The sequence below is a fragment of the Mauremys mutica genome, chromosome 16 (assembly GCF_020497125.1).
Source record: "Mauremys mutica isolate MM-2020 ecotype Southern chromosome 16, ASM2049712v1, whole genome shotgun sequence".
Classification (NCBI taxonomy): domain Eukaryota; kingdom Metazoa; phylum Chordata; order Testudines; family Geoemydidae; genus Mauremys; species Mauremys mutica.
Window position 1 is genome coordinate 1256536 of NC_059087.1, and position 25601 is coordinate 1282136.

The window sequence follows — 25601 nt, forward strand, 5'->3', positions numbered from 1 at the left end:
TCTATAGGGGTGTTACCGAGGTGGGGGAGGGGGCTCTATAGGGTGTGGCGGGGGGCTCTATAGGGGTGTTACCGAGGTGGGGGAGGGGGCTCTATAGGGGTGTTACCGAGGTTGGGGGGGCTCTATAGGGGGGTTACCGAGGTGGGGGAGGGGGCTCTATAGGGTGTGGCGGGGGGCTCTATAGGGGTGTTACCGAGGTGGGGGAGGGGACTCTATAGGGGTGTTACCGAGGTGGGGGAGGGGACTCTATAGGGTGTGGCGGGGGGCTCTATAGGGGAGTTACCGAGGTTAGGGGGGAGGGGGCTCTATAGGGGTGTTACCGAGGTGGGGGAGGGGGCTCTATAGGGTGTGGCAGGGGGGCTCTATAGGGGTGTTACTGAGGTGGGGGAGGGGGCTCTATAGGGGTGTTACCGAGGTTGGGGGGGCTCTATAGGGGTGTTACCGAGGTGGGGGAGGGGGCTCTATAGGGTGTGGCGGGGGCCTCTATAGGGGTGTTACCGAGGTGGGGGAGGGGCTCTATGGGTGTGGCGGGGGGCTCTATAGGGGTGTTACCGAGGTGGGGGAGGGGGCTCTATAGGGGTGTTACCGAGGTGGGGGAGGGGTGGCTATGGGCTGTGGCTCGGTGCGGGGGGAGGGGGGCGCTACAGAGGCGGGACCGGGCGCGCCTCAGGCCCTGCCACCAGTGACGCGGCCCTCCCAGGCGGAGGCGCCCACTGGGACGGGTGTGGCCCTTGGGCGGCTTCGAGGCTCTCGAGGGCGGGGCCGTAGGCGACAGGGAGGGTCCTGGGCGCGGTGATTGGCTGATGAGAACACGGCGCGTTTCTCGGAGGAGCGGTGCTCAGGGATTGGTCGATGGAGGAGCTCGGGGTTCCTAATTGGACTCGATTAGGGGCGGTAACCTGCGGTGCTGGTGGCATCGCTCATTGGCTAGTTTGGGCGGAGGCTGGCGCGAGCCCGCTGGCGCTTCGGGGATTGGGCGCGTTGCCGCGTAGGGGCGGGGCTCCGATCCCGGAAACAGCGAGGTGAAGTCTGGGTAAGCGGTGCCGGTCGCGCCTGCGCACTGTGGCTCTGCGTACGGGAAGATGGTGCTCATCAAGGAATTGTGAGTCGGGGGCTGGGGAGCGACCGCGCCGTGCATCGACCGTCTCCGCGGGCAGGGCACCCCGCCCCTCTTCCGCTCCGGGCCCCGGCCCGGCTCCTCAGCGCCCCGCCCGGCTCCGGCCCGTCGCCGCCAGCCCGGCCCGGCCCGGCCCGGCCTTGGCCGCCCCCCCCGTTCCCAGGCCCCTCGCCCCCGCCAGCCCCGCCCGGACCGGCCTTGTCCCCCCGGGACCCTTCGCCGCCCCCGTCTCGGCCTTGCCGCCTCCCCCGGGACCGTCGCTGTTGCCCTCCCCTCCTCGGCCCCCTCGCCCCCGTCCTGGGCCCGTCGCCGCCAACCTCCCCTGGCCCGGTCTTGTCCCCCCCCCCCAATGGGTCCCGGGCCCGTCACTGCCGCGCCCCCCCCCCCAATGGGTCCCGGGCCCGTCACTGCCGCGCCCCCCCCCCCAATGGGTCCCGGGCCCGTCATTGCCGCGCCCCCCCCCCCAATGGGTCCCGGGCCCGTCACTGCCGCCCCCCCCCCCCCCTGGGTCCCGGGCCCGTCACTGCCGCGCCCCCCCCCCCATTGGGGCCCGGGGCCGGCACGGCCGCGCCCCCCCCCCCCAATGGGTCCCGGGCCCGTCACTGCCGCGCCCCCCCCCCCCAATGGGTCCCGGGCCCGTCTTTGCCGCGCCCCCCCCCCCCCAATGGGTCCCGGGCCCGTCATTGCCGCGCCCCCCCCCCCCCAATGGGTCCCGGGCCCGTCACTGCCGCGCCCCCCCCCCCAATGGGTCCCGGGCCCGGCACTGCCGGGCCCCCCCCCCAATGGGTCCCGGGCCCGTCACTGCCGCGCCCCCCCCCCCCAATGGGTCCCGGGCCCGTCACTGCCGCGCCCCCCCCCCCCCCAATGGGTCCCGGGCCCGTCATTGCCGCGCCCCCCCCCCCCAATGGGTCCCGGGCCCGTCACTGCCGGGCCCCCCCCCCCCCCCCAATGGGTCCCGGGCCCGTCACTGCCGCGCCCCCCCCCCCCCCCCCCAATGGGTCCCGGGCCCGTCACTGCCGCGCCCCCCCCCCCCCCCCCCATGGGTCCCCGGCCCGTCATTGCCGCGCCCCCCCCCCCCAATGGGTCCCGGGCCCGTCACTGCCGCGCCCCCCCCCCCCCAATGGGTCCCGGGCCCGTCACTGCCGCCCCCCCCCCCCCCCAGGGGGCCCGGGCCCGTCACTGCCGCGCCCCCCCCCCCCAATGGGTCCCGGGCCCGTCACTGCCGCGCCCCCCCCCCCCCCAATGGGTCCCGGGCCCGTCACTGCCGCGCGCCCCCCCCCCCCAATGGGTCCCGGGCCCGTCACTGCCGCCGCCCCCAATTGTAAACGGGAATAATCATCAAGCAGGTGTATTTCCATTGAGGTTTTGCAAGGGTTAGTTTTATGCTATTTAATATTTTTTATCAATAACCTCGAAGAAAATGTAAAATCATCACTGACTGAGTTTGCAATTAACGCACAAATTTGGAGAATGATAAATAATGAAGAGGGACAGGTCACTGATTCAGAGTGATCTGGGATTGCTTGGTAAATGGTGCACAAACTATATGCTTTAATATGGCTAAATAGAAACATATACATCTAAGAATAAAAAAGATAGGCCCTAGTTACATGACGGGGGACTCTGGCCTGGGAAGTAATGACTGGGAGAAAGATTTGAGTGTTGTGGGAGATAATCAGCTGACTGTGAGCGCCCAGTGTGATGCTGTGGCCAAAAGAGCTAACTAATGCGGTCCTGGGGTGCATAAACAAGGGAATCTCTAGTAGGTGTGGAGAGGTTATTTTACCTCTGTACTTAGCACTGCTCTAGTGCTGCTGGAATATTGTGGTTCAGTTTTGGTGCCCACAATTCAAGAAGGGAATTGATAAATTGGAACAGGTTCAGAGGCGAGCCAGGAGTGTGAATAAAGGATTAGAAAACCTGCCTTATAGTGATAGACTCACAGAGCTCAATCTATTTAGTTTAACAAAGGGAGGTTAGGGTGTGACTTGATTACAATCTAGGTGTATCTACATGGGGAACAAATATTTAATAACGGACTCTTCAGTCTAGCAGAGAAAGACCTAACATGGTCCAATGGCTGCAAGTTGATGCTATACTAATTCAGACTGGAAATAATTACCCTGTCTAAAATGTCCACCTTAACCATTTGAATAGTTTACCAAGGGTCATGGTGGATTCTTCATCATTGACTATTTTTAAATCAGGGTTGGATATTTTTCTAAAAAAGATGCTCTAGAAATTATTTTGGGGAAATTCTGTGACTTGTTTACAGGAGGTCATGCTAGATGATTGCAGTGGGCCCTTTTGGCCTTCGAATCTATGAATTTGAATTATCGGTTTGCTCTGAACTGTATTTACATTAGACCTGAGTGACTGAGTTTTAAAATAACCCTGTGAACCTGGCCTAATAATTGCCAAACAGACGATGATGATGATTTTACTTCACATGTTCTTTACTCCGTTTTCATTTTTTGTGGCAGGAGAAGCAACTAGAGGTTTCTTCTCTAAAAGGGAAGAATGTTCCCTTGGCAGGGCCAGTGCAACCACTAGGCGAACTAGGCAGCTGCCTAGGGCGCCAAGTGGTTGGGAGCGCCAAAAAGCACGTTCAGGGGAGGCAGTGGAGTGGAGGTGAGCTGGGGCAGGGGTGTGCGGGGAGGGCCACCCGTAGCAAGTAACGGGGTGGTGGTGTAGGGCAGTGTGGTCCCCAACCTTTTCGTCTGGCAGGCACCAGACGAAGGGCCACTGCGGCGGTGGAGCACCTGCCGAAATGCCGCCGAATTTCGGCGGCGACGCCTCTTGATGACGCCACTTACCATCAACAAGTGACATCATCGAGAGGCGTCCCCACCAAAATTCGGGGGCGACGCCTCTCGATGATGTCACTTGTTGGTGACAAGCGTCGTCATCGAGAGGCGTCCCCGCCGAAATGCCACTGAAATTCGGTGGCATTTCGGCAGGTGCTCTCCCGGGGGCCAGGATGCGGGCGCATTAAGATGCCCCCCATGGGTGCCATGGCGCCCGCGGGCACCGCGTTGGGGGCCACTGGTGTAGGGGAACCACTCCCTGCCCCAGCTCACCTCCACTCCGCCTTCTCCCCTGAGCATGCCGCCCCCTCCCATGCTTGTGGCGCCAAACAGCTGATTGGCACCGCAAGCCTGGGAGGTGGGAGAAGTGGAGCGGTGCTGCCGTGCTCAGGGGAGAAGGCAGAGTGGAGGTCAGCTGGGGCGGGGGGGGTGGGGAGCTGCTGCAGGGGGGGATCCCCGGCTCTTCTCCCTGCCCCACCCCAACCCCACCTTTTCCTCCCCAACCCCGCCCCCACTCCCCTGAAGATTGCAGCCAAGTCCGACCCTGCACTCACCGCATGGTAAGTGGAGCGACCCGGCCCCAGCCTGGTCCGCTCCCCTGGCTCCCAGCTGTGCTGCTGGCGAGTGTGTGTGTGTGTGGGGGGCGGTTCTCCCCTCCCTCCAAGGCCGGGAGCTAGGAGAGCAGAGCAGGCTGGGGCCCCAGGCCTCCACAGGGGGGAAGCGGGGTTGGGGGCTGGCCCCAGGCCTCCATGGGGGACAGGGGGAGGGGGGCTGGCTACTTCCTGCAGGAAGTGGAGCGACCCGGCCCCAGTCTGCTCCACTCCCCTGGCTCCCAGGCTTGCGGGGAGGGGGGGACCACCCCCCTGCACTTGCTGGCGGTGCGGCTGGGAGCCAGGGGAGCGGAGCAGGCTGGGGCTGGGTCAGTCCACTTCCCACAGGAAGTGGCCAGCCCCCTGTCCCCTACGGAGGCCTGCCCCCCCCCCAACTCCCATGGAGGCCTGGGCCCCCCCCAACTCCTGTGGGGGCCTAGGGCCCCACACAGCCCCCCCGTGGGGGGGAGGGGGCTGCGTAGGGCACTAAAATAGCTAAGGATGCCCCTGGCTCCCCAGGTCGGAGTGGGGGCATAAGGTGGAAATGTCACCTAGGGCGCAAAATATCCTTGCACCAGCCTTGTCCCTTGGCAGTGTGTTGGCCACACATTTTAACCAATGTGCCAGATTTATCTCTTCCATTTTATTGTTGTTTATGGAGCACAGTGTAATTGTTGAGATTGTACTATAAATATGCAAGTGCAGACACCTATAGTAGTTTTAAGTATGGAACTACAACTTGTGGTGTGTTATGCATCCTTTACTTGTTAGATAAAGGAAAAGCTCAAGTGCAAGAAACCGCAATAACAGATTGGGATGAAATAAGAATTGTCAATTGCGAAGACCGACTCAAACTTTTGCACTTTCTTAGATGAAAACTGCATATTCTATCTGACAATGTCTGAGTGCTCAGCTTCTAGAGCCCTTTCATTCAGCAATGTCTTAAAGTGTTCGTTTTGCTCAAACTCGAGGGATGGAATTGGCAGCAGGCAGCGGCTGGCTTAAAGTGATGGTTCTTTGTTTTAAAACAATTAGCTCTTTTCACCTGTCCAAAGCAATGTCAGAGTTGGTGTTTGGAGGCAATGTCTAAAATATCTAGTAGCAAATGAAATTGCCTCATTCCCATTATGTTGAAATGTCTCTTCCTCTGCTGGACATTGCACTGAATTTTGTTTTGTTGAAGAAATTCCCATTGTGTCCAGAATAAATTTTCCCTTATGTTGCATTTCCAAGTCAACTATGGTGACTTGTTAAAGGAACATATTTCTTTCTTGTACATAACCTGAACTTCTGGCCAGGTTTCTTATGTTTGGCGCCCTAGCGTTAGCTTTAGGAATTAATACTGTGACAACTTAAGCAATATTTAGCGAATTCCTCTGCCAAGCGAAGGAGTGTCAAATGTGGACCACCGGCAACAGTCATAATGTACAAAATAATGCTTCAGCTCTTGTCTTTATAGCACAGATACTGATAATCTTGTTGATTTGTGGTTAATATGCACTGTCATCCTGTGCTTTACTGTGTTCTATCCACTCTCATTTGTCCTCACAGTCTCCATGAGAGGGTAGAAATGAACATTGCAGACTGTGCAGAGCATCACTGCACTGAGACTCTGCTGTTTAGATGGCCAACTTGTTTGAGAGAGGGAGAGGTGGTTGAATGCATCTAACAGTTCCCTTCTGATGGGTTATGAGTAATCAGTCAGCTAAAGAAACCTCCCTCTTACAACAGCAGTTGGGAAAGAGTCCGTAGATTCTGGGCTGCAATGTTGGCATGATGACTCATAGACGTCACTGCTTGAAAAGACCAGTTTCATTTCTCTCCCTCCCCTGACCAGTGCAGGCTTGTTCCCTACATTGTTTTCTAATGGTTTTTGTAGTGTAGTTTTGAAGGGCTCAGTTATGGGGCTCTCACCATTTCCATTGGGAGAGTGCTTTTCCTGGTGATGTACCGAAATATTTTTGTTGCTTAGCTTTATATAATTGCACCTAGTTATGCCTGCTTGGACCCCTCCAAATAATGCCTTTCTTCTGGTGTTTATACCCATTCACCGCAGTACAACATAATACAACTTTATTTGCATTTTGTATTTGACACAAACTGTGTCCCAAAACCCTTGGATTAAATTTCACAACTGTCATTGTCATACTATCCAAACTATTATATACTTATTTTTCACTCTTTTGGCATAAGGAATTATTTCAACCTGTTAACGGTTTATGCTGCTCTTATCAGAATTTGCTCCAGTTTTTGATTTTAAGCATCTTTGCAGTGCTTGAGATGCGAAACAAAGAGTTAAAAATATACAGCATTAAAATACAAGTAAACACAAGATGCCAACAATCTCCAAATAATTGCTCTCTAAAACCCAGTAAACGGTACCCCATCATCATTATCTCTAAATTAATCCCATCAACCCATCTCCCCGTATGCCTAGGGGAAAACATGAGCCTGGGAGAGTGTCTAGAAACTTAACAAATCTGAGGAGTGGCCCAGAGTGCATTCTGGAGTAAGAAGCACCACCTTCTCCTATTTAGACCAAAGGGGCTCCAGTTTGAGCATTTCTGTTGCTTGCTACCTCAGCAGTACGCATAGGGAGATGGGCTGTCACTTAACTAGCCATAATTAATTTTATTAACCACTTTGCACTTTATAGGTCAAAGCAGCTCTTTGAACTCCACCTGGGAGTCAGTAGATGGATTGATCAGCTATATAATGTGCTCCCTGCAGGAGACCCCATTTAGCAAGTGGACAGCCACATTTGCCACTAACTTCAGCTTCCAAATCATCCCAGGGTCTGTCATCCCTTGTAGCATGCTGCAATAATCTGAGCTCAGGGTGTTAAAGGCATAAATAATTGTAGCAAGGTCTGCATCTGATAGAAATAGTCACTCCTTAGGTACAGATTAGGTTGTGGAGGCAATGCTCTTGGCCAAAATTCTTAGCTCTGAGTAGTCTCAGAGTTTATAAAGAGCTGTGTATTGTAGATCTATGAGACAACTGAACAGGTACCAGTAATGTCAGCAGTCAGGTGCCCAGAATTGAATGTATACAGCATCCTAGCTGTATCTGCATGTCACAGCTCTAGTGAGAGAGACAATCTCCTCCTTGCTACAAAATGAGGGTGGTGCTACTGCTTTATGCATGCCCCAAAACATCATTGGCCTTTTTTGCTATTCTGTCCCATTGCACACTCTCATCTGCTGTGCTCTCTGCTATCCATAGGCCTTGCAACTACTGCTTCCCAAGTTTCTCCTTCCCACCAACTATCTGTATTTCAGATTATTTTCTCCTGAGATTTATTAGCTGTATTTTCCCAAATTGAACCTCATTTTATGTTTTGCCTTGTTATAGGATAGGAGAATGAGTCACTATAGTGAGGTTGCTTAAATGAATTAGGGTGGGTGAATTATTATTTTTTAGGACACAAGCTGGTTTCTGTTACTCACCCTGTTTCATTCATGTAGCTTTCCAAATTATTCACCTTTAGGGCTGAAATCGTCTGTTCTTGGTTTCTGTTTGAAGGTGAAATATTGGAAAGCTCAAGCAAAATGCTTTCAGTTACGGGATGAGATAAAATATTCTCTGTGGGAAGGCGAATTTCAAAGATCCTTTCACGGCTGAAGTATAAAAAGTAAAACTATGTATGGGTAGTCCTTGGGGATTAAAACCCTAGCTTGTTGGGTTGAGGCAAAGGAGAAATAATTTTTATAAGTAATTATAAACCGCTTCTAAGCATGCATAGTGGGAAGCTAAAATTGTAGCGAAGCCTTTTGACTCTCGACCCCCCTTGTGGCATCTCTGCGAAATTCTGCCTTACTAGAGGCTTATGCTGGAACAGACACTATAGCTGGAGCATTTTGTATTTAAAAAAAAAAAAAAAAGTTTGCAGGTGTCTAATTGAAAACTCCTCAGCCCGACAAGTGTCTTAACATTCGGAGCAAGAGAAAATTATGGGTGGCAAAAAAAAATAAATAATTCACAGCGGTTGATCTGTGTGTAATTGTTCCTGCATTCTACAAATACAAGCTTTTATTTACAGGAAAACTGTGCCATTCTGTTCCAGAGATGGAGCTCTTCCCAGTGGCGACTGATGTCCTGTAGTTTTAGTAACCCAGTTGGATTTGACAGTGTGGCCAAACAGTAGGAGCAACAAAAATGGAGCATTAATCCCTGTCGCCTTTCCATATACACTTTGTTAGTGTAGTATCTAAATTGAGTTTAAATACAGAAAATTCTCCCATCCCCTTTTCTTGGGAAAAACAAACATTAAAAAAAAATTTCTTAATGCAATATTAAGTTGGTTAATTCTTGGGTAACTTTTACATTCCAGATAATTGTGATTTTAAGATTTACAGCAATATTAAGTTAGCTGTATTGCACATGTGCTTTTAGTGAGAACAGAATTAGTAAATACTGTATGTACAGAAGCTTAATTGTGGCTGTTGAAATATTAACATTTCCTGATATTTGTGATTTTAACTCTGCTATATTAAATGTATCAACACTGTATGTAAAGTACCTGCCCAGTCATACACTCACTTTGCTCTCCCAAATTCAATGAGGCAATCTATATTTACTTTTTGTAATGAGTACTTAATAGTTGCAATAATTAAAGAAATTCAGTGCACTCAGACTTGTGGTCACTCTCATTCATTATCTTAGGGCTAGTTTACACTGGCAGTCGCTTTAACGTGCCTTGTGTGGTCACGGCGCCACTCTCCCAGCACTCTTAAAAAAGCTCCACCTCCACGAGGGGTGTAGCTACCAGCGCTGGTGCACTGTCTACGCTGGTGCTTCACGGCACTGAAACTTGCTGCGCTCAGGGAGGTGTTTTTTCACGCCCCTGAGCGAGAAAGGTGCAGCACTGTAAATTACCAGTATAGACAAGCCCTTACTTTGCATCAGCAGCAGTGGTTATTCAAGGATCTCAAGGTATTGTACAAATCTGCATTCCTGTTTTAGAGGTGAGGAAACTGAGGCCCATGAGTGCTGGGTGGTGGTAGTGGCCTGAGATGTACAGGAGATCAGACTAAGACAATAAAGGATGGTCAAATCATTTAAAGGCTGACTCTCTGAAGTGACTTGCCTGAGGTGTCACTTCACGTCAATGGCAGAGCTGGATATAATTCTTAGGTCTCCTTATTCCTCCCCTATTTCAACCACTCAAACTTTTTTCCTTATAACAAGTATCTAACATGGGGTTGTACTTGGTTGATTACTTTCTACTTATGTAATTTTGTCTAACTAGTATTGTTTTATAAAAGGTCAATGAACATAGATTTTGCCATTTTTATGAATATCTTTATAAAGGCTAATACAGATCCTGCCTGTGGAACAGATGACTGACTGCTTAGATGCTTATTTTATACGTTCAGTTTGTTCCTTTTTCTTTTTCAGCCGAGTGGTTTTACCATGCTCAGTGCAAGAGGTATGTACGCTCTACCTTTCTTGTTGGACTTTATGGTCTTGTTTTAAAAACTGATTAGCCTGGATCCAAATGTTGATTCTGTAATGTGTGTCCATTAGTCTACCAGATGTGAGTTACTGTCCCATCAGTGAGGCAGAGCAAACTTGTCTCAGCTCTCTAGCAAAGTTCTCTGGTCAAATTGAAATACCTAAATTCTGACACACTAAACAGTTTTCCTCTGTCACATTTTAATGTTGAAATTTTGCATCTTTTAATTTCAGTATCAAGTTGGGCAACTTTACTCTGTGGCAGAAGCTAGTAAGAATGAAACAGGAGGTGGTGAAGGAATTCAAGTCTTAAAGAATGAGCCTTATGAAAAGGATAGTGAAAAGGGACAGTATACCCACAAAATCTATCACTTAAAGAGGTAAGGGATCTATTTGTGTTCTTTCTGTGGGGGGAGCTACTGACGTATGATTTCCCAGCTTCTATTTTCATCATGTAAAAGTACAGTACACTTCAGTCTTGACCAGGAAATATTCAGAGCCAGTTTGGAATTTTATGAAGGGTAATTGGGAAGAAGAAGAGCACACCATAAAATAGGTCTGGACATCAAAAAAGGTAAGTTTTAGGCACTTCATTCAGCGGAGACTTTTCTGCTGTTTTATACAGCTCATCAAATTGCTCATGTTAAATACATGAGTTTTCCCAAAGCTTGTGATACTTCAGCCTGTGCTTTTGTTAGTGAAGAAATTCATGGCAGCAGCATATCCCTGCTAATATGTATTTCTGACAAGACTTTACTTGATACCTTTCTCTGTGCGACGTGAGCACTACCTCAGCCAGGCTACAGTTCCCTAGACTCTTCCTGAAATTGGGCCATATTTGCTGCCAGTGAGCTATGTTTTTTGTTCCTTTTACAATTATGGAAGAGGATTTCATCTGAGGTCATTTTCTTGCTTACTGTTTTGACACACATGCACCAATGTGATGTCTAGTATAAAAAGTGGTTTAGTATCCTGGCTACAGTTATCTTCCACTTCTGCTCTTGAATGGGAAATGTTCATTAATATTTGCCTATTAAAATTGTTGCTGGAATCTTGCTACAGCTACTGGGACCCCAGTCTATTTTGATCTTGTCACTACTGTAAACAGACTGTCCAGTGGACCAAAGAGAATAGTTCTGTATCTATTACGGTTTTCTTTGAAGACTTAAATAATATAGAACAGAAGCTTGTAGTTAAGACCTAGAAAAAATTGACTAACAAGAAACTGAATTGTTGACCAGAACCACCTCCTAGTTCTCTGTGATTGGTAATGTCAAAGTCTTCAAAGTTAGAAACATAACTTTCTGACCTAAGTAATTCCTCCTTGGTTATCTTTCGTTTCCCTTACCTAAAGTGGATCTGGGATTCAACTAAGCCTATGCTTTGTGCTAGTGTTTAATTTGGCAGGTGTTTGCAGTACAGATTAGTAATGAAGACATGTGCCAGGGCTTCATTTCATCAGGAAGCTGTACTTGTTCTATTTCAGTTTAAGATTAAGATACTGGTAATTTGTGTGTTGCTACAATTTTGTGGTGTATCTAGTAGAAATTGACTTGTGCGGGTGTTTGCTGACCTAAGTTCATGAGGAGTGAAGCCCTCCTCCTTTATTTTCTGTTGGACTATTCACCGTGATAGTCGCTGGTGTTGTTTTGCATGGCTTACTATATCTAGTTTACCATTTTACAAGAAATCAGAATTTTCAGCTCTTGTAATTGTTTAAACTGCTCTTCAGTTTTTTTCCTCCAAAACATTATGAAAATTGTGGGTATGTTGGAACAGAGCCTCCCAGCTGGCCTGTCATATTTCTAGAGCCCCTGTTGCAATACTATTTCTAAATCACTTAGTACCGAAATGGATATTAAATAAGGAGTCTTAACTTGAGTCATTAGAGTATGACTTGTTTATAGACTGCCTTTAATGTGGGGTTCCTTACAGCTTTCCAGTTAGTTCACTGAGCTCACATGTTCTAAGAATAGGTATTTTCTTTTTTAAAAGAGATCTGAAACTCGGTAATATTTCACTTTTTGATTTGGTTCCCTCAGAATATATTATTCCGGGGGGGAATTCTGTGCCACTGCGCAATACAGAATTTAGCGGAATTTCCTCTTTACTCTGCAGAATTTCTGGCTGCCACTGGGGGCTGCTAAAGTCTGCAGAGCCCAGCTCAAAGTGAGCGGATCGCCCTGCCTGGCAGGGCAGGAGGCTGCACGCTTTGCTAGATCCTCATTCTCCTGGGACGGAGAGGACCTGGGAGAACCAACCAGCTTTGGTAAAGGGTGAGGAAAGGCAGGGATGCATCACAACACGTCCCCCAGTGGGACAGTAAAGAGATTGGAGCGAGTAAAGGCTCTGGGTGTGCTGGTGCCTGGGGGCTGCCCTGCTGCTGGGCTCTGTGAGGAGTGGGGTGCCCGGTGGCTGGGCTCTGCAGGGAGAGGAGTGCGGGTATCTGAGCTCTGTGGGCCCCACACAGCCCCCTCCAACACCCCCAACTGAAACTGGGTTGTCATAGGGGTTTCTTTAACTCTCTGCTCCCTGGGGAATCCTTTTTGCTGTTGTCTGTATTGTTGACATGTTGACAGGTATTTTGAAATAAATTACCAAAATAATTGAAACTGGAGTGATTATATTGTGTTTTGACAAAATATGCAGAATTTTGCAGAATTTTAAAATATTGTGTGCAGAATTTTTAATTTTTTGGTGCAGAATTCCCCCAGGAGCTGTGTGTGTGTGTGTGGGGGCACTTTCTGTGATACATGAGGATGTAATTCCTGTTTGTTTTACTTCAACATTTTACGTACTTAAAACTAGAGCTGGTTAAGCAAAACTCCAATAATTTAGCTAACTCTCTTCCATCAATTCATAAAGAAATTATTCTTCTGTTTGACCGACTCCTTAAAAAGTAAAAAACCCAAAGGCACTTTTCCGCGTGCACGTGCCTTTATTAAACTAAATGTAGAGTTAGGTATGTCCTAGTGCATATTAATTTCTGGGTGGAAATATCCCTTAGACAGGACAGTGTGCCATATTTGAAGGGTTGTAGCCTAAATGGAAAGGGGAAAGACAAACTGAAGGCACAGAGACAATAGACAAACTAGGGCAAGGCAATAATATCAGGGAAAGCTGCAGGTCTCCTTGTCAGACCTGGGCACAGTACAGAGACTACACTGGTGGATGTTGTTGAAGATCTCCTGGCACTGAATGAAGATCCACTGTCCATTGCTGATGTTTTCTATCATTAGCTTTCAATACCATTAATTATGAGGTGTTGCTGACTTGCCTGTAGAGGGAATGTATATGACTTCTCTCAGGTTGCTGACCATTCCCAAAGGAGGAGGATGGATCCTTGTTCATCATACCCAAGAGTGCTCCCATGTGGAATCAAACAGCTTTCAATTTTATCTCCCTGCCAATTCAAGACATGCACGGAATCAGTGGCGGGGAAGAAGGGGTGTTAATGAGGCATATTTCAATATGTTGGTGTGTGCTTTCTCATTTGACCCAGCCAGTGCTGTCCAATGTCTGATTCAGTGTCTGGGAGACTGAGGTGACATGAAAATGAGACATCCCTCCCAGCAGAGAGCCAGAGCAGGAACCCCCTTGGTTTAAAAGAGGGAGCTGCTGACAGGGTCCTGAAGTGGTGAATGCATTTCTTAAATAGCCAGATTTGGTGTTCTTCAGCTTGTGCTACCTAGGCATTTGGGGAAGGAGGGGTATGATAAGAGCTAATGTTTATGGTAAAGGTGGGGAGTGGTGACTATTTGTCAGATTTTAATTTAGTCTTTGGTTAATAATTTCTCTGGTTTGGAGTGAGGAGCAGCTACTGGTTCAGTCTTTATATGTGGCTTTTGTGTTTGTCAGTGGTGCATAGAGCTTGGGATGTGTGTATCTTTTGTATATAAATCAAATAAATGTCGTTCAGCTGGCTCATGTCTGATCCTTAGGTGTGTTTCCTTTTGGTGGAAGTGGGTACAGGCACTCTTCAGTGTACATTGTAAATTCACTTTAAATACTGAAATCTCATGTTTGCTATCAAACCAATCAAATCAGTGTTTTGCTATCCAAGATTAAACTTGTTCAAGTCAGATAACTTTTTTTATTGCCAAAGAGAGGTTCCAGCTTGGCAGCATGAGCCAAAACATGAGCTGATCTGTTGGAACTAACTACAAGCATATGGCAACAAAGAGTTCTGTGGCAACTTATAGACTAACAGGCATATTGGAGCATAAGCTTTCGTGGGTGAATACCCACTTGCATCTGACGAAGTGGGTATTCACCCCCGAAAGCTCATGCTCCAGTACATCTGTTAGTCTGTCAGGTTCCACAGGACTCTTAGTGTGGATGTGTAAAAAGCAACAAACATGGCTACCCCTCTGATACAAGCATATGGAAAATTATATCTGGAACTTGACATAGAGGGTTGCTGTGGCTACTGTGAAGTTAGAATATTTTTGTTGGGTTGGCTCTGGCTGGCCCATCTCCATTTAAATCTGTTTAAAGCATTAAGGTTGAATATTTGAAAATAACAATGTTATTTTGTCATTTGTTCTGGATCGCTCCCATGTGCTCAGTCACCAGTGGTACTTGTAGAGTGAATGAGCTCACACTTCAGCAATCCTGGTGAAAAGGTGATCTTTACTTACCAGCCATTCTTTAGGGAAAGATGACTTTTCCATTCCATTTGAGGTAGAAGGAACCTTGAATGATTGTCCAGAGTGTTGGACTTCAGCCCGGGTTACTGGCCTTGTTCTTGGCCCCTTCATTCTTTTCTCCGAGTAGCCACACTGACTTGCTTTCTTGATCTAACAAGGCATGGGACACTGAAAATATTCTCCATTTAAAAGGAATCTGTTCAGGAACTGGGCATCAAACAGTAGAGGTAGTGAAGTGATTAAAAGGAATTAAAGCAGGCCATAGAAATAAATTACAGCATAAGATGGCACTTGAGCCTTTCATCTTGAGAAATCAGATAAAATCCTAACCTGATTTGCAAGAGAAATGAGTTCAGTAGCAATCAGCAGATAACTGTTACTCACAAATGCCATGTTATGTGGGATTTATTGGTGTGAAAAGGAACAACTAACTCCTGGAAGGTTGTTGCAGGTCATTCTTTAAGTGGGCATAGGCAGAGCTGAGTACAGATGTCTATATTATACCTAGCTTAAGTCTGTCCACTGATTACAATTTTATAAGCTACAAAGTCGCTTGCAGTCTTTAAAAAAAGAAATCAATGTTTGTTTAGTGGTGGAGCTACTCCTGATCCATTATGGATAATGAGAATGTCCACAACTATAGATAGGCTCTCTCCTGCTTCAGGGCATAAACCAATCACCAGCTGCTTGGGGTTCAGAAAAACTTATCTTTATGGGGTTTCTGTACTTTACCCTGAAGCATCTGGTCTGATCACTCTTGGGGAGAGAATTCTGGACTCGGTGGGCCTTAGGTTTAATCAGGCCTGGCAATTCTTATACTAGGAAATCAATATTTACTTCTTGAGACATAACTGGGATAATTTAATATATTCCTATCCAGGTTCTAGATCAGAGTTAACTGAGTTACACGACTTGACCTGTTATGTCATGCTGCTAGAGAGATCAGCAGACCAGAACCTTAGAGCAGAGTTTCTTTAGACAATGGTGTTTACTGTAGGTGAAGAGAAAGGAAAGCTAAACTGAATTTATGATTGAGATCATGCTGCTGAAAATATGCTTAAGTGACTCAATTACTTTGGGAATGGTAACATTATTGCAGTTCATACAAATTAAACTGATTGCTTGTGCATCATTTTTAATATGCTTGGGTAAAAAAATGTACCTTTTCAATTAGATTGCTAGAAATCATTGTGGAATCTCATTCAGTTGGCAAAGCTGTAACAAACGTACAATATTTTGCTCTTCACAGTAAAGTTCCTGGGTTTGTAAGGATGATTGCTCCAGAAGGCTCCTTGGTATTCCATGAAAAGGCTTGGAATGCATATCCATATTGTAGAACAAGTAAGCTTGCTCTGAATTGATTCTTACATTTTTGCCATACTGCTTAGAGATGCTATCAAGTGGTTTAGGCCCCAAAGTTTTGTAATTGGGTGGAAAATATCTTACAGATCACTTTTTGGCAAACGTAATCTGGCTGAGCTATGCAGCCATGAAAGACAACGTAAGTTAACCAGCAGTTATGATGTCTCCAGTACAAGACTAAAGAGTCTGACTAATGTCTCTTTCCAAGTCCAGGATAAAACTTGTTAGGAAAGAGACATAATTTACAGTCCCTAAAAGCTTCTGCAAAGGATGAGTGTAAAGGTTAAAAATTACAATTTGTAGATAGCAATCAAAGTTCCTTTGATTTGATGCAATATTCATGTTTACTGTCCAGAAAACTCTTTGGTCTTTAGAGGAGGAAGTTGTGTAAAGGAGATGCATTCACCATATTCCATTTCTGAAGCTTTCGATTTCCAAGAATCCTGTCCCTTTTTATTTTTTTGGCCTCTCTTGTGTCAAAATGTTTAAAATACCTTAAAGCATACTTCATCTTTAACATTAACAAATTGTTTTACAGAAGTATGCTGATGAATGGTTTTATTGTGGGGTTATTTTATTAAACAAGGGGTTTTTAATGAGCAATTGTGTTATACCTTCTGTACATAACTCCATCTGTATTACAGATTGCTTTAGAGTTAGGACTTTTTTGACAGACTTGTTGCACATATTAACACTATTTTGAATGCCTTCTTTTCCTTTTCGTTGCATGTCCCTCTGGCTTTCAGTTGTGACGGTGAGTACCTGGATTATTATTTGTTTATGAAATGTGTTTTAATGTGGCTCTTGGTTATTAAAGTTATAACTGACTTTCTGATGCTGCATATCTGCCAATCCAGACTCTGGTTTACTGATTAGTTAAGATTTCACCAGTCAGAAATCAGAGTTTTCAATCTGATACTTGCTGCTACTTCTCTCCTTATTCTCTTTTTCTGCTTTCATCACTCACTCTGCTCTTCATAATTCCTGATATTGGAACAGTACACCATGGCTAAATGATTTAATAGCTGTGAATATACAGCTTATAATGTCAAGAGTTCCACAGGAAGCTATCCAGGAAAGGGAAGAAAGTGCCTTGGGGTCTGCTTTCCTCCAGCCTAGCTTAGCAGACTAACTTTGCCCTATTGCACCAAACACTCTCCACGCGATTACAGCAGGGTCTGGGCATGTGACCTGATTGAAATGGACTGCCAATGTCTCTGGAGGAGCTTTCTTTCCACCAGAAAGTGGTAAGTACTCTCAAGGATAGTCAGAGGGGTGCAGGCTTTCTCTAGTTCAGTGGTCCTGTGTGGTAAGGCTTTGTGAAGGCTGGCACGAAGGAATGCCAATTATGTGTCCAAGTACATCACTTTCCCTAATGGAAGAGGTTAAGTGAAAAAAACAGCCAGCCTAAAACATCCCCCAGCAATCCCTTATGGGATGCTTTAGTTTTCACCATAGTCTTTGAGAAGGGTAAAACCTCCTATAACTCCTGAATCAGTGTGTGTGTGTGTGTGTATATAGTGAAAACTGCTTAGTTATCTGAGCTATGACACTCTGTTCCCTGCATAAGGCCAAATTAGCCAAACTGTACTGTACTTGTTGGATTCACTCACTGAATTTAAACGTGAAAAATACTTGGGTCTTTGAACTTCCAGGAGACAGAATGGATTCGATGGAGCACAAGTCTGCTGGAGTGGCAGTTCTTGCTATAGTTCCACCCCAGAGCCAGCTGCTGAATTTTCCTGCTGAATGTCCTGCTTGGAATCATTCAGGTTAAGTGCAGCTGGGGAAAGGATTAGCACTTCCTCATTTGATTTATCATGTAGTGCCCAATAATTTAGAAGTTTCTTCTGTAGACATAGACAAGAAATGCTCAAAATAGTGTCATTGCACTGAGCAAAGTTAGTGTCCTAAGTGGTAATGGTTTAATGTAGCGGACACACAACTGCTATCATAATTTAATGGCAATTTGTGTAACCTCATGCATCACTTTGCAAATTTGGCCCTATAGGCTGATGTGCAAAGGAGTTCTCACTGGCAGTGCAGTAAAGTGCATTTTAAATGAATGTTAATTTCCATAAACGAGCAACTTCCTTTGTGACTTGAGTTTGGCCCATCCTGCAACATCATAAGCCAGTGTGTTAAAACTGGACTAGTCAGAGTAAGAATGACACCAGTGGGTATTTAAACACTGAGCTAATGTCGAACAAGAAAACCCTTCTCTTTGTTAAAAACGGTTGCTGTAAAGTGTAAACCAGTTTTTGGTCTGTTCTCTAGTATATAGCCACTGTAGCTTGAAATTAGTCAATTGACCCTGGGATGCTTGGCAGAAACACACCCTGCCGGCATCTGACAATATCATGGCTCTTGCCTACAGAGATAACACTGATACTGTGAGAACTTGCAGCCCAACCTTTCCTCCCCACTGAGAGCTAAAATGTTTGTAAGACATTGAGGTGAGGGCATCTTATTGTCCCTTGAGCAGATAATGGATAATCCAGCACGGAGTGAGTTGAGCTTTCTGTTACAGAGAAGGGCTGGGAAGTTGGGAATGCTTTGGGGAACCAGACAGTCTCATTGGGAAGCTTACATTAACTCAAAGCTCCACTTCTGTAGTGCAGAAGATTCCTTCCTTTTATGTATGCCTTGCCAAGAGTTCATACTTTGTGAAACTGACATCTAAACTAATAGCTGATATTTAAAAAGTGTTTTTCCCTGACAAATGAAACTCCTTCATTTGCCACTTTTTTTTTCCAGTCTTACCAGTAGGCGCAGTTAGTCTGAAAAGTCAGCTCTGTTGAGGCAGAACGATGAAGGATCGCAGGTCAAATATATAGGGTTCCTTGACTGTGGGAAGCAGGGCCGGCTCCAGGGTTTTTGCCGCCCCCGTTCCCCCAACGCAGCAAAAAGAAAGGGGGGGAGGAAATCATGATCTGCAGCTCTACCACTGCTGCTTCAGTCTTCGGTGGCAGGTCCTTCACTCCTAGAGGGAGTGAGGGACCCGCTGCCGAAGACCCGGATGTCCCGCCCCTCACCATTGGCCGCCCAAAGCAGCTGCTTGCTGGGCTGGTGCCTGGAGCTGGCCCTGGTGGGAAGAGCAGGGTAATAAGACTGGCTCATGTGTGCAAAAATTCCTATTCCTGATTGGTGAAATCCGGCTGATTTGAATGGGTTACCTAGGGAGGTGGTGGAATCTCCTTCCTTAGAGGTTTTTAAGGTCAGGCTTGACAAAGCCCTGGCTGGGATGATTTAGCTGGGAATTGGCCCTGCTTTGAACAGGGGGTTGGACTAGATGACCTCCTGAGGTCCCTTCCAACCCTGATATTCTAGGATTCTATGAAATGGGCTAACCCAGAATCTGGATTGGTATCACAGAAACCTGTCTTAAATTTGAAACTACTGCTTGTCATAATGGTAAGTGTTTCTTCAAAGACTGACTGTGTTTTTGTTTTTGTAAAGTGTCTTGCATCCTTTCTAATGTCTTATTAGTTGTAAGTAATGTTAAATTGCTCGACCTGCTGTCTGTCAAGCAGATTTCATTTGTGAATCCGAATTTATTGTAGAGTCACCACTGTGGACACTCCATGAAAACAGCTCAGCTCTCACTAGAGACCAGCTATACAAGGAGTTGCAGATGGGGCTGTAAATCAGGTTTAGCCTAACCAATAGCAGTGTGTGCGCGCACACACGCATGCAAGTGCATGCTTTCCCTTTGTATCAGTAACAGCTTTCCTTGCTGCTCGGGGGAGGGATGGAAATTTGGTCTCTTAGGTGGAGTTTCATGATAAGCTTTGTTACATTAAACTTCATGTTTCCTGGATTTTAGCTCTAACTCACAGAATATTAAAAAAAAAAAAAAGAAAATTCTTTTGGGACACTTCCTATATTTTAGTACTATAGGAAAGATCCCACAGCAGAATAGTATTTTTGCATGGAACCTTTTGTTAAGACTTCTGTGGTGGTCAGTCTTAATAAATACAAAATAAAATCCTGATTTTAGAAGAAATAGAAAACTTGCTGTGACATGGGGGGCGGGAGGGGGGGGATACTGAAACCACTCGGAGGACTCCAACTGAAGTGTTTACAGATTCTTCATATTTGTATGGGTAGGTGTCATGGGTATCTAGATTCATCAAATGACCATCAGTCAAGCTACAACTTATGCTCTAACCAATATTTCAGTTTGAGGTGTAGGGCTTCTAAACTTATCTGTTTCCATGTGCAGTAGTGGGGCCTCTATTTCTGTTTCTGTCGGAGTTAAAATGGGAAGCAAAGTTGCTAGTCAAGGCCTACAGTGCCTCTCCTGGTGGAGAAATCAACTTGTTAAATGTAAGATTTAAAAGGGAAAAAAATATAGTCACCCTTCTGCTGCTTGGTTTTGTTTTTTACAGAATGAATATATGAAAGATGACTTCTTCATAAAAATCGAGACCTGGCATAAACCAGACTTGGGGACATCAGAAAATGTAAGTCAGGGTCCAGTAGTAACCCAGCAGTTGCCGTACTTCCTGCACACATTGAACCTGATGGACCAGTATTCCTTTTCTGGCTGTGGCCGATAGCTGTTGCTTAAAGGAAGGCAGCCTCCCTCCAATAAATAATGAAAAGTACTCCTCTAAACCAGTGAAGCTATTTCTTCTACAGCCATGGAAGGAAGAGATTGGAGAAAGGCACAAAAACTTCCTAGACAATTCTATATGTGCTTAATCTGAAGTGTATCTGTGGCTAACAGCTATATGTATATGACACATGCTACATATCTGGGCCCTTCAGTTTGCATTAGGTCACTCTTTTGAGAGATGCATGTTAATGGATACATTTCAAAACAGTATATGGCTAGCCAACTTCAAAATGTGCTGGAGTCTCTAATTTAATGAACTCATTTGATGTATGGCAGGTTACTAATAACTGGATTACTTGCACTTCAGAGCTTTATGTGAAGGTTGCTCACTAAATAAAATGTCTGCCTAGCCTATTGAATGCATAATGATTCTAATTAGTGTTTGATGTCCTTAGCTGTAAGGAAAGTTGCAGAAGAATACAATTTAATCTTAAAACCAAGCTCCTCTGAAAGCACAAGAACTGAAGGTTTAATAAAGCTACAACTAGCTTCAGAATTGCTTTATTAAATAAGTGGTAACTTCGGAGTATATTCCCCAGGTGATTCTAAGAAAACTGTCCATCTCTGTAGAACTCAGAAAAATCTGGGTAATAAAGAACTAACACAGTGGCTGCAATAAGGCGACAAAGGGTAAAGTCCCTTCTCCCCGTTGCAGGTGCACGACTTGGATCCAAACACGTGGAAGAGTGTTGAAGTTGTCCATATTGACATTGCAGACAGATCTCAAGTAGAACCAGCAGTAAGTAGACACTGTGCTTACTGGGAGATGGTTGTCCTATCTAGCGAATTACTTTGGCCTTTATTTGCACCTTAACATTGTTTTCCATTGATTGTAAATAAACTAATACACCCAATGTATTTGATCCCACAGGTAAATATAAAATTGCTTTAAATAGAAGTATTGATCTAAATTAAGGGATGTCAAATGATTAAAAAAATTGTCATTAATCACAAGCTTAAAAAAATTAGTTGTAGTTTTATTTGCACTGTTAAACAGAATACCAATTTACATTTATTATAAATTTTTGATGTTTTTCTACATTTTCAAATATATTGATTTCAGTTACCACACAAATACAAAGTGCACAGTGTTCAGTTTACATTATTTTGATTACAAATATTTGCACTGTAAAAAAGAAACAAAAGTAGGGGTGTTTTTCAATTCACCTCATACAAGTACTGTAGTGCAATCTCTATCAGGAAAGTGCAATTTACAGGTATAGAATTGTTATTTATGTTTTTAGGGCTGCTATTCGCCGCTAACACACGATTTTTTTTTAAACCAGTCGTAATCATGCATCTCTGTTTTGACCCTGTTCACTTACGGTCCTTCATCGCCTGGCGGACACTGGCACAGTTCTACCGTGTCCTCGTGATCTGGACTGATTCAATATCAGAAAGTGAATGGAGCAAATCAGCCAAAGTTGAGGTCTTTTGAATGGGAAGTTTATTTATAAAAACTTCCAGATGGTTCTCTGGATAAAGAGCCGGTTATCGGTAGCCAAGGCAAGGCTGAATTCCACTACCGTTGAAGTACTTCGAGTCTGCGGTACCACCTATGCTCTAAACATGCTTTCACCTCCAGTTCTTGTGCTACAGATAACCCGCCGATAGCAAATGAATCCCACCAACCGCGACAGAGTACACTTAGTTTCAGGATCACTGCAATCTCATGGATCAGACAAAGTATAACAGCTTAACCAATGGTATTGCAAAGTGGATAGCTATCAACTGCAGAACACTCATCATTGTAAATGACAGAGGGCTAAGAGGTGTTATTCAAATTGCACCTTCCAATCAATCATACGCTCTGCCCTCCTGAGGAACCATTGCATCAGGAATACATGACCTATATCACAACGAAAAGACTCCACATTTGTAGCTTCTGAAAAATGCACTAGCTGTTTGCTTTGGTGATCACTGGACATCCTTGAACGATCATAGCTGTCTTGGAGTCACAACACACCTGATTGATGCAGCATGGACTCTACAGTTGTTTGCTTTAACCTATGGTTAATCACAACTAATTTTTTTAATCTAGTTAATTTTTTTGCATTAATCACTTGCATTAACAGTGCACTTAGATTAGCTCAGTACTCTTAGATTAGCAAATGCCCACAAAATTTATCAGGTTTGATTTTTATCGGCACACTGAGGGCAATGGATTTTTGGGAAACAGACAGCTTTTAGTTTTAATAATACAGTAATTGCCTTGATCAACATTTGTGTGCTAGTTTCAGTGTGTGAGGCTGAAATTTAAAATAGGAATTGAATCCAGCTCTTCTGCATGGCCTGGCACAGAGCTCTGACCTGGCCATCCCTTTTTGTTGCTGTTTTAGCAATATATTCTTAAATAGCCCTCAGTTGGGTTATGGTAGGTTCAAGCAGGTTTGTTTGCTGCAGAAATCTGTGTTGGAGAATTGCTATTGCTTCTATCTTTTCAAACGTTATTGAACACTTCTGCCCTTCAGTGCAGCAATTATCACCAGGTGGGCTGGTCTTTTATCTCTGCTGATAGATAGATGGGCCAACTGTAGCTAGAGAAACACCAGTGTCATTTCTTCAGCTTCCCCTCTCCAGTTACTGCTTTGTTGCTGCTATTATTTTGAAGCTCGTAGAAGTATGCTAAGCACCTCCTATGGTCCCTCCCCTGAGAATTTACAACCTAGTTTCAGATGAGATGCAATTCAAGGATAATGCAACAATGAAAATGGCAGAGCGTACCTTGGTAAGGTTACACAGTTACTTAGTGTAGGGGTGTGTAGTTTGGGTGTTGCAGTACTGGAGGTGCTCACAGAGCATAGCACATAGAACTGGAAGGGATCTTTTGGGTCATCAAGTCCAGTCTTCTGCTATTGACAACCTCGTCATATGATCATGTTCATAAACTTAGCAAGCTCCATCTTAAAAGTAGTTCGGTGTTTTGCTCCCATTACTCCTATAGGGAGGCTGTTCCAGAACCTCACTCCTCTGATTGTTAGAAACAATCTTCTAATTTGCAGCCTGGATATAGGCCTGGCAAGCTAACTTGGGAATGGCAGTGCATGTGTAAGGGGCAGTGAGAGAACAAGGCATGGAAATGATTGCAGACATATTAGATGTCCCTTCAGAAGCAGAAAGAAGATGCTTAATCTCAGGCATGCACTTTTATACAGCATATAAGCTTTCAATTCATTGTGCTGACCAGTACATCTCACACGCGCACAAAAAAAGTGAGTGCATCAGACTGCACTGTAATGAATAGGTACAAGGACTAAGCATTCTTTCTTAACCGTGCTGTGTTCTGACTTTGAATATTGAATGTTGTCCTCTTACCATTGGCTTAGCATACTACTTGAAATGTGTTTTTGACGGTATGGATGTCCATTCTCCGCTGACCAACTGCCATTTGGTTACATAGTTAATCTGGAGAAGAATGTAGAATACCTTGATTTGAAGGTTAGCTGCTAGACTGCTTAGAACAGTTTTGCAAGAAAACTTGAGTTCTGTTCATGTTGCTGTCTTTTGTCCCTCTTTTACTTATGCATGCGCACACACATACCCTTCTTCCCCACTGCATATCTTTTTTCACTTTGGAAAAAGCAAAGTCCTCTTTCATAACTGTCCTAACCCCTGCTAGAAGAGAATATACAGTGTATTCATGTGTTGCTTATGGAGGGAAGGAAAACTGTACATCTTAACTGCAATTCACCAAGTTGTCTTTTTCAGTAATTTTGTTTATTTTTAGAATATTCTGAGAACCCCCATTTAAATCAAGTTAAATATGTCTTGCATATTTTCATGCAGCGAGGAATCACTTTACTGTTACTTGTGGTGGTTTTGTCGTTGCATAAATGATCTGGAAAAAGGGGTTCAACAGTGAGGTGACAAAATTTGCAGATGATACAAAACTCCTCAAGATAGTTAAGTCTCAGACTGTGAAGAGCTACATAGAAAAAGATCTCTCAAAACTGGGTGACTGGGCAACAAAATGGTAGATGAAATTCAGTATTGATAAATACAAAGTAATGCACATTGGAAAACATAATCCCTACTATACATATAAAATGATGGAGTCTAAATTAGCTGTTACCACTCAAGAAAGAGATCTTGGAGTCATTGTGGATAGTTCTCTGAAACAGCCACGCAATATGCAGCAGCAGTCAAAAAAGCAAACAAGTTGGGAATCATTAAGAAAGGGAGAGATAATAAGACAAAAAATATCATATTGCCTCTATATAAATCCATAGTATGCCCACACCTTGAATACCGCATGCAGATGTGGTTGCCCCATCTCAAAAAAATCTATTGGCATTGGAAAAGGTTCAGAAAGGGACAACAGAAATTATTAGGGGGTATGGAATGGCTTCCATATGAGGGGAGAGTAATAAAACTGGGACTTTTCAGCTTGGAAAAGAGATGACTAAAGGGGGGAATATGATTGAAGTCTATAATATCATGACTGGTGTGGAGAAAGTAAATAAGGAAATGTTATTTACTCCTCACAAGAACTAGGGGGTCACCAACTGAAATTAATAGGCAGCAGGTTTAAAACAAAAGGAAGTATTTTTTCACACAACACAGTCAACCTGTGGAACTCTTTGCCAGAGGATGTTGTGAAGGCCAAGACTATAATGGTTCAAAAAAGAACTAGATAAATTCATGGAGGATAAGTCCATCAGTGATGGCAGGGATGGTGTCCCTCACCTCTATTTGCCAGAAGCTGGGAATGGGAAACAGGGAGAGATCACTTGATGATTCCCTGTTCTGTTTATTCCCTCTGGGGCACCTGGCATTGGCTACTGTTGGAAGATGGGACCCTGGGCTAGATGGACCTTTGCTCTGACCCAGTATGGCCACTCTTATGTTCTTATGCATATAACCTTAGAAAAGATGAAGTGGCAGGTAAATATGTTGTGTATTTCCAATTCCAAGCCTGACATTGTGGCAAGCAATACCAGTGCTGTCGTCTGTAAGAATGCTGGTTCTGACCACAGTATAGGTTTGTGTATAAATATG

At 45.1% G+C, this 25601-nt stretch overlaps 1 protein-coding gene across 1 annotated transcript in view; it reads left to right on the plus strand.

Moving 5' to 3' along the window:
• The first annotated feature begins 975 nt into the window (after positions 1 to 975).
• The window catches only part of PITPNB (phosphatidylinositol transfer protein beta), a 74747-nt gene continuing 50121 nt past the window's right edge, over positions 976 to 25601 (plus strand). The window contains exons 1-7 of the mRNA XM_044990224.1: positions 976 to 1102; positions 9915 to 9945; positions 10206 to 10351; positions 15870 to 15961; positions 16729 to 16736; positions 20374 to 20448; positions 21259 to 21342. Of these exons, the coding sequence (XP_044846159.1) occupies positions 1083 to 1102; positions 9915 to 9945; positions 10206 to 10351; positions 15870 to 15961; positions 16729 to 16736; positions 20374 to 20448; positions 21259 to 21342 (456 nt within the window). The 5' untranslated portion in view covers positions 976 to 1082. The remainder of the gene's footprint in view (positions 1103 to 9914; positions 9946 to 10205; positions 10352 to 15869; positions 15962 to 16728; positions 16737 to 20373; positions 20449 to 21258; positions 21343 to 25601) is intronic.